This window comes from Sander vitreus, chromosome 8 (assembly GCF_031162955.1).
Source record: "Sander vitreus isolate 19-12246 chromosome 8, sanVit1, whole genome shotgun sequence".
In the NCBI taxonomy this organism is placed as follows: Eukaryota; Metazoa; Chordata; class Actinopteri; order Perciformes; family Percidae; genus Sander; species Sander vitreus.
Window position 1 is genome coordinate 18550245 of NC_135862.1, and position 9249 is coordinate 18559493.

The window sequence follows — 9249 nt, forward strand, 5'->3', positions numbered from 1 at the left end:
TGTCCACCCCATATCCGCAGAGCACTAATGGAAAATGTATTGGCTAATAACACACACCGAAAGTCTAGTCCTTTGCACAGCAGCCTGCAACATCTTCTACCTTCATGTCACTTGACACGCAACAGAACAATAAGTCACTGGGGTAGGATACAGATTTTGAATTAATAATTCAGAAGGGACTTGTAAACAATGTGCTGTTTTTAGAAACGGGCAAGTTCCAAGAAGCATGGTTACTGAGTGGTCTTGACATATTTATTTAAACTAAGATACTCATCAAGTCTGGAACAACGAGCTATTGCAGGTTTTATTCTACAAAGTTGTCCAGATAACTAAGTAAACATGTTTCTACAAAGTGGGCGGATAAACACATGGGAGACACAGTCAAATTGTGGATTAATTCATTTGAGGAAAAAGACAACATGTTTACAAGACTCGCCCCAAAATCAAATGTTTGTCTATGGGGCCAGTTTTATTGGTACCAGGCTACTTAAAATCCAGTCTACTAACATTAGAGATTCACTACTCTCTCTTAAGGGGAACTTTGATCGATAAAGATTAAATGTTGATTAGCTTGGTATAATTGTCAACTAAAGAATGTTTATCGCTTTTAATAGTTTGAATACTCCATTGATTGCTCTGTCTGAATGCTTAACAAACTGATTACTTGTATTTAAAGGTTTTTTGCAGCAATGACATGCATGGAAAAACACTACCGCCTTTTTAATTAAAAGGCAAAAACAATTGATCATAACATGACTGAGCATGGGTCCAACACATAATATTTTTGGCTATTTGGTAGTCCACAGCTTCTATCCAAAATACTGGCAAAACCAAATTGTGTTAAAAAGCAGAGCCTGAGAAGTTGCACTTTCTTGCAAACAGTACATATGCAGCGAAGAATCTGGTGAGAATATTAAGTAATCAGCTCCAAATTATTTACAGATATTTAATCAAAATGAAATATCAATTGTGTAAATATAGAAACGGGATTGAAAGGTGTTTTTATTTTCAAAGGACTTGACCATTTTCCATCCACATTAATTTGTCCAAAAGATGTAATTCACGAATTACCAAGTGCTGCCCAATTTAGCCTTCTTGGTGCATTCTATATACAAATCTATATACACAATAACTTCATGATGGTGCCCGATCCTTTGGATTAGCAAACAAATAAGAAATAAAGGTTATAACCTTTTGCGATAACGTCTCACAAATCAATTCACATTATTACAAGTTTTTTTTTTCCTGATAATTATTAGAAAATTAAAAAGCATGACCATGTAGGAAAGCAGTGAAAAACAAACCATCATGATACCTTCAAAATAGAAACAACATCTGCAGAAAAAAGAAAGGCCTGGAGGCGATGAAGCATAAAATACTTTGTACAATAAAAAGCGCAATCTACCATGCAGGTTTCAAGGGTTCGTTCCTGAATGGGAGATATTGGCAGGCTCACTTGCCACTGGAGTTGATTTATTTTGTCCTCTTTGTGAGTTGTGCTCTACTGAGGAGTAGGAGCAAGGTAATGCTGTGTCATAAATACAGTATGTTGTGACCACTTAGTGATCGGTCTGCTGAGCACTCCGATTGGCTGGCTGTCCAGTTTTCACAGTCCAATGTTGCAATTACAAATGGCAGTGTGTCAGACCCCAGAGACCGCCTGGCTATTATAATCGGTGGACTCCATTTTGAGGATGTAAGGGATGATGCTGTCGATCTGCACATTGCCAATGAGCCCAGCGAAAAACAGCTCCTCAGTGACAGCTGCACTTATCAGCCGGAGGGCAGGAAGACGCAGCAACAGCTTGGATAACCTGAGCGCATGAGGGGGAAATGAGACATCAAATCCAAACATGTGTATGGTAGCAAGTACATCTATGATATCATCACAATTCACAAATCTGTCTTGCTAAATTTAGAGTAATTCAGTATTAGTACATCATCACCTTTCTGTCAATGAACTGGCATTATGTAGTACAGAGGTAAAGCCTACTGACCGATAGGAGTCTTCTGGGTAGGTGCTGGTTACGTAGTCCTGCAGCTCCATGTAGGCCTTCTCCTGAAACCGCTCTATCTGTGGAGTATTATCTATGCCTGGGTGATCTAGCACAAAAACCACACATGCACACAGTCAGACAAGAGTCCATGTGAATTTGGCCCTATGTACAACACACTCTAAGGATTCTGCCCTGACAAAAGGACAAGAAGTTAAAAATGTAATTTTCATTTTGCAAACTGGCCAGTTTTCAACGCACCAGGACTAAAGAGAACGATGGCTTTGAGGTAGGCATATTCATAAGAGTCTGGGGACAGCTTGGTCATGCCGTTACAGAACTCCTGCATCCTCCAGATGTGCTCCATTACTAGTTTTACTCGATCTGGGGACAGCTTATCTGTAGGAGATAAATAAAGAGTCAAGGATGTAAGGGGAAGAGCGTCAGTAGTTTTTTTTTTTTTTTGCAAACTCAAGACAAATAGTGCCACAAAAATAAGCATGACAGGTAAATTGTTTTCCTCTTAGCATCACAGTGAAAAACATTAGTTTGAGCTTCTGAAATTGTATTCAAGTGTTAAACCTCACAGGCAGTCAACGGCAGAGCCCTCCTACCTTCCTGTAAGCTGGTCTGCAGATGGTTGATAATGGCACTTAGGATGGTACCAACATTCATGACGTTTGAGCACTGTGCCAGACCCAGGGCAAACAGCTCGTTCCAGCAGGCTTTCATTAAGTTAATGTCATTTTCTTGACCACTGTAAAAACAAATAAGATTAATTTCATTTGACTACAGAGAACTGTATGGCCATATTATTTATATATATGGTGTTATGAAATAATGACAAATCTGTGGCAAAGGCTTACCCAAGGGTTTGAAAGGCAGGGATGGAGCGTGCCCAGTGCATGGAGAGAAAAAGTAGTCGGGAAGCTGACTCACAGATGTAGTTGACATTGAGGTACTCTGGCACAGGCAAAGGCATCATAAGCTGTAGGAACACGTCGTAGAGTAAAGAGGGAAACATGACTGCAGTGTTAAGAAATCAGACAAATTCAGAAAAATGTGTTAAAATAAATGTGTTAAAAAAACTCAGTAAAACAGAGCAAGGGTTTTGGTCACAGTTGGATTTCATCTTGAAGGTAGAGGTCAATGGCTGTGCTTTTACCTTGAAAGGGATATGGCTGTCAGAGAGTATCGGCCCCTCCAACTCCACCACAGGACCCGACTGGTCCCCTGACATCAGCTGCATCGTGGCCTCCAAGGACTCTCCTGCTGAGCCATCACCAGGGTGCAGGACTTTGGCCAGGGTGTCAAAAGCTCTAATGATACGCAAAATATGAACACAGAACGTTAACGTTACAAGATCCACGTTGTGAGTTAGACATATATTGTAGCTTACACAGAAACAGAAAATATAGAATACAACTCAAAGCAGCACTGTAGTGCACCCTCGACATAGGGTTAATTTTTGATCGACTATGGGTGAATCTAATTAAGTCCTTAAGAGCGGAGTCAGAAACCACATGGCCCTGCAGGAAATTCTATTAAAGTTTTGTGACAAACAGAAAATAATAGACCCTGGGTTTCTTTCTAGTGCTCCTGTCGATCTCTAGTATATGTATCAACTTATTCAGAAACAACTACTGGTTAGTCTCAAAGCCTCTTGATTCTTCATGACATCTCCCTCACCGAGTGATATCACTTGCAGTTTGCTCATCTCCTTGGATGTCTGTCATCGAGCTGTCCCCGTTGCTAAGCGTTTCATCTCCCATCAGATCATTGCAGCAGTCACTTGCCTCCCTGGCCTTGTTGAGGTGGGCGAGGGACGTCACAACATTTGCCAGCGTGCCGAGGTCACCTTGGGATGGATCGTCCTGCCGAACGGGTAGCAGTCATTATCAACCATGTTTTTATAAACACTAAAGTTTGATTTGTTTGCACTGCTCTGTCTCCAGTTAACAAAACCGGTGTGCTCATCACTGAACTGCTTCAAGAAAGAGTAACAAAAACAGAACTGGTCCACGTCACACAGATGTTTACACACGCGCACCTTTAATGAACACTCCATTATTCCTTTCTTGATTAGACAGTGGGGAAAATAAGTATTCCAACACGTACAAAACACACAAAAATTCACTAAACATATTTCCAATGCAGTTATTCACAAGACCAGACATTGGCATTCACTCAATAAAACTACACAGATAAAGAAATCAAAACATTCCAATCCATAAAAAAAGGTTTGTGCAATAAAGTGGACTGAAACAGGAAAAAAGTATTGAACATGCCAACTGAAATGTATTCAATACTTGGTGGAGAAGCCTTTGTTCGCGTTGCCAACTTGAAGACGCTTCCTGTACGAAGAAACTAATGTCTCACAGTTTAAATTGGGTTTTGGCCCATTCTTCACACAGAGTCTTTACATCTTGAAGATTTTGGGGGCTCGCTGGTGAATCTTGATCTTCAGTTCCTTTCACAAATGTTCTATTACATTTAAGTGTGGTGATTGACTGGGCCATTCCAACACCTTTATTTTCTTCCTCTGGAACCAACTGACTGTCTCATTTGCAGTATGTTTGGATCACTGTCTGGCTGAGAGGTCCTCCCAAATCTGATCCTCATCGTCCTGGTGGAATGGTAACCAATTCTTCTCAAGATTTCCCAGTGCATGGCTCCGTTCATGTTCCCTTTGATCATTTGGATTCTGCTGGTACCATGAGAAGAGAAACAGTCCCATACCATGATGCTTTCACATCCAAACTTCACTGTAGGAATGGTATTTTTAGGGTCATATGCATTGCCATTTTTTCCTCCAAACATAGCGCATCTTACTTTTGCCGAAAGGTCTGACTTTTGTCTCGTCTGACTACATTCTCCCAGTAAGCTACAGGCTTCTCCAAATGTCGTGTAGCAAACTTCAAACAAGCCTTTCAACAAAAATATGACACAATACAATGTTGACATGTTGAATACTTATTTTCCCCACTGTAAGTCATCAATCTATATTTATCTAAAACCCCAATATTCTCGGGGGCTTTAATATTTAGGTAGGCTAGGTTGGAATGACTACAGTTTCAGATTTCAGTTAAATGTACGGTCATTTGAGCGCATAAGTGTTACCTTGTCAGGGGATGCTGGAATCAAAATGGTGTTTTCCAGCTTGGGGAAGGGCTGTTGGATGTTGAGCAACATGCTTGACTCAAGCAAACTTGTAGACCTGAAGTTAGAGATTTAACATTTCACATTGCATTATGTAATATGGAACCATGCAATATGAATGACTTATTTAAGAAACATCTGAGCACATCTCTGGTGAATACAACAGACTAATCATCGAGTGTTAGTCGACTAAGAATGTCTTTAGTCGAGGACAGCTCTACTCTTATCATTTTATTAGTTACATGTGCACAATATAATTTAATTCTACCCAATCCAATATGACAAATCCCATCTTTTTCAATCTTTTACTGGTCAGATAAAGACAATGCGTCAGAGATGCTAAGTCAACTCTAGGGTAATTTTTGAGGCTGCAGTTAGTGATGGTGTTGTATTGGACTACATTATATTGAAAGGTGTTTCTAGTTTCCTTTGTCCATCATGTATGTAAATGGGGAGGCCAAAACATAAGAAACAACTTTTAATATGATGCAGTCCAATCAAACACCATAGAATTGAACAAATATTATTGAGTATTTAACAACATTATACAAAGATATTGTTTACATCAGGGCTATTTACTGTGTTGTATTAGACTGTCTATCCACTAAACTGGTAAATGTCTAAAGTGGCTATACCTAGCAGTTTCCTTGTCGGACACAAAAGTGGGTGTGGCAGCCAGAGGGCTACACAGGTTTTTGCGGATGTAGATTTTCTCAGTGGATGCTGCACAGTTGACGGATTTCTCTCTGGTGGTCACTTCAACAGGCTTCCTCTCACACTGCACAGCTAAGGACAAAACAAGACATCAGATCCTATCTATGGGAGTCCTGAATGACATATCCACAACTGTATATATAGAATATTACACGCCTTACAATCCTGTTTCATGCCCAGAGCTATACAGCGCTGTAGTCGACAGTACTGGCAGCGGTTTCGGTGGAGCTTGTTGATGGCACACTCCCCGGAGCCCCTGCATGTGTACACTAGGTTCTTTCTAATACTGCGTTTGAAGAAGCCCTTACAGCCCTCACAGCTAACAGCTCCGTAATGACGCCCTGAGAGAGGAAGGAGTAAACAGGGTCAGGTTGGTGTATGCCTGCTCATGTGTGTTACTGAAAAATAATGTTAAAGCAAATTAAATGTAATTCCTACCTGAGGCCTTGTCCCCACAGACAACGCAGTACTCCACAACTGGCTTCCCAATGGACTGGTCTGACCCTTCAGTCACAAACTGACAAACAACCCGAGACAATGGAATAATTTAATATAGCAAACATTGCAATACGTTTTGACTGACTAAACATGTTACCGCTTCAGTCATAAGACCTTCCAGTAACTTGTTTATAACATGGCTGAAAGAAGCAACTAAGATCCTTTGGCAATACCTGAATCTGCTGCCCAGCCAAATCAGGGGAGGCAAACAACAGCTGGTTAACCCCAGAGCCGTCTGGAGTGGTGAGGATGACCTTGTTGGGTGAGCCTTCCTGCTTGGCCAGGATCACCTTCCCACCAGAGGAATAGTCAGCATTTGCTAGGATAAACTGCTGCTTTCCAGGGGAAGATGGCTCAAGTGCTGTAACAATCTGGATCTTCTGGCCAGTCTGCTGATCAGTTACAATCTATTAGAAATAACAAAGCAAAAACATGAGTGAGTGCTGACTGTGTATGCAGAAATTCTAAAAATACAAAAACAGTGCTTGGCATTGGAGGACTAGGGAGAAATTGTGCAAATACGAGACAGTGCTATGTTTAACCGTCAGCTATTCTTGGATCTTATTTGGCCAAAATGATGTGCAAATTGTTTATTCACACACAATTTAAAAAAGAAGAGCATTCTCTTGTGGTGGACAGGCTGTCACATCACCTGGATTCTGTGTCCTAATGCCATGTTGCTGTCTGCTGACACAAGTTGAATCCTTTGTGTCTGTCCATCCATTCTGATAATGCACGCACCTTCTTCCACTGCTCTTCACATCAGTGCCCCATGAGGCATGCACACCTGTAGAGAGAGCATACGTTTTACTTTATGTCTTATTACAGCAACTTTGGGTCAGGTAAGGGAATACCTTCCAGGACCACGGTGACTTTATTCAGCAATGTCCTTACTGCCATCAAATAAATAAATTAATGTTCCCATTTTTTTTAAAGGCTAAATACATTTCTAAAACAGCTAGGCACTGTAGTTTTTAGCAAACATTCAGCAGGAGTAAATAGTTGCTTTTGCTGGGGGACTATTGTTTAGCAGATTTGTACACATTAGGTGTTCTACTATTCACAGAAGCAGGACAGTGTATGGGATTGACGCAAAATGAACTACAGCGCCCATGTTTAAGGTAATGCAGGAACATGTCAGCAGGGCTCATTTATTGTTTTGTAATGGTTCTAAGCAACAGTGGAGGTCTATGATATGGAAGAATAAGCTCTACCAGGCTAACGTTAGCTTTGGTCTTTCATGGAAATGTGTTGACAATAAGAAAAATGTATAATGTTACCTGCCTTATCTTTTAATATATGTTTGAGTTCTGTGTGTAATTAAGACCCCATTAAAATTATAAAACTTGTACTACATGTGTAAAAAGCATGTTTTATAACTTATACTGATGTGTGTCGAGGCAGCCGGAGCTCAGACTCAATTATTATTATTTTCAATTGGTTACACTGTATCATAGCTCAGAGCTGTTATTAAGACTTACAAACACACAACTAACGTTAGAGCTAATGCTACGCGTATCCCTCCTGTTTAAACATTACTAGTTTAACGTCACCTCTACCTTTAGCTAGAAAATATTTCTGGCCAAAACTTCAAACTAAGTCAGAATTAGCTTGACATTATCTGTAATGGACCAACATGTAAAATACACAACTTGATATACTGCGTGCCACTAACTAATGTTAGTTTGTGGCCTATGCTAACCAATCTAGCCGGCGCTAGCTCGTAACTGTACTATTGTTCGGTGGCCTTGTTATAAAATACGTATTAATATCACTGTAAAGTGACAACGATTAAGCGGTAAAGCTGCAGTAGTAACACAAACAAGCCCTTGACAGCCAGCCATTTAAAATCGATACGGAAGATAAAGGTATTTCTTTTCCTGTGGGTGAAAGGTCAACATTGAAGGGTTAAAGCATGCTAGGGTTCAAGGCCCATGATGCCGAATCACAGCAGAGTCAGCGGCAGGACCTCGGTTCTGACAACTGGGCAAAAATGCGCTTTAATTCTTGCACTGGACTTCCACTTCAATCGGCAATTTAACAAGACAGCTGGTGGTTTAACAACATGACGTTCCGGTGTCACATTCAAACTTGAATTAATTATGTGGCTGCTTAGTTTCTGAAGGAAAGTTAGCAACGCTAGCACAGCAGCTAGCTAACATCGATAACACGGTTAGCTGACGCGGCTAAGCATGTTGGCTAACTAGCATGTCCGTAAACAATATTACTGCTGCAGAATAGCAACACGTAGATATGCAACTTTAGTTAGAGAACTAGCTATGTAATTCCATACACATACCAACATGAGTGCATACTTGCCAACTTTAGTTTATAAGCGCTGAGCTCCGAACGACTGTGCTAACGAGCTAGGCTAGCCGGTAATGGTTGCTTCCGTGCTGTAACGTTAGACCTACTGAACACTCCCTCCCTTCCTGTTACTGGTCTCGTTGTGTTTCGTTCCTGAATCTCTCATGCGTCAACATTAGTAAATATAACTTACCTAGCAAGGAGTTGTTGGATCAGATAATGTATAGTCTTCAATACATTTATATTTTAACTGTTTGTTTCAGTTGGTAGGAGGGTCAGAGTTCGTGACCTTTTTTCATCAATAAACGATTTACGCACATGCGCAGTTAGGTAGCCGTGTCACGCATCTCCAAACCTGTGCGTGTTCCATAGACTGTTAATATACAGTCTATGGTGTGTACGTGTACCATACATCCATGGTGTCAATCTGTGAAAATGTAAGGGGAGTAATGTCATGTCTATCACACAGTGTAGAATTTAGTGATTTTTATTAACAATTCTGCATAAACACACAATGTTATACTCAAGGACTGGTACCCTAACACTATTTTACTTGAAAGTAATTAAAACTTACTCA

At 40.5% G+C, this 9249-nt stretch overlaps 1 protein-coding gene across 4 annotated transcripts; it reads right to left on the reverse strand.

Annotated features, from left to right (window-relative positions):
• Positions 1 to 982: 982 nt before the first annotated feature.
• Positions 983 to 8999, reverse strand: nr2c1 (nuclear receptor subfamily 2, group C, member 1). Of its 4 annotated transcripts, none has more exons than XM_078257303.1 (14): positions 8866 to 8999; positions 7018 to 7152; positions 6539 to 6772; positions 6306 to 6384; positions 6029 to 6208; positions 5789 to 5939; positions 5115 to 5211; positions 3684 to 3868; positions 3160 to 3313; positions 2861 to 2982; positions 2609 to 2751; positions 2256 to 2393; positions 1998 to 2103; positions 983 to 1814 (listed from the first exon to the last, which is right to left on the reverse strand). In XM_078257303.1, the coding sequence occupies exons 2-14, from the start codon at positions 7087 to 7089 to the stop codon at positions 1643 to 1645; spliced, it is 1833 nt and encodes a 610-aa protein (XP_078113429.1). In that variant the 5' UTR covers positions 7090 to 7152; positions 8866 to 8999; the 3' UTR covers positions 983 to 1642. The 4 variants fall into 4 exon arrangements, with proteins under 4 accessions (XP_078113429.1, XP_078113430.1, XP_078113431.1 ...); XM_078257304.1 differs by lacking the exon at positions 8866 to 8999 and adding an exon at positions 8681 to 8781; XM_078257305.1 differs by lacking the exon at positions 8866 to 8999 and adding an exon at positions 8665 to 8775.
• Between the last annotated feature and the right edge of the window lie 250 nt (positions 9000 to 9249).

Bases quoted from the DNA above. Each gene is read 5' to 3' on its own strand.
- nr2c1 (XM_078257303.1), bottom strand. From the start codon at position 7,089: ATGGATGGACAGACACAAAGGATTCAACTTGTGTCAGCAGACAGCAAC. The intron at 5,212-5,788 runs GTATAGCCACTT...CTCTAACTTCAG, and splicing joins TCCGACAAGGAAACTGCTAG to GTCTACAAGTTTGCTTGAGT. The intron at 1,815-1,997 runs GTCAGTAGGCTT...TCATGCGCTCAG, and splicing joins TACCCAGAAGACTCCTATCG to GTTATCCAAGCTGTTGCTGC.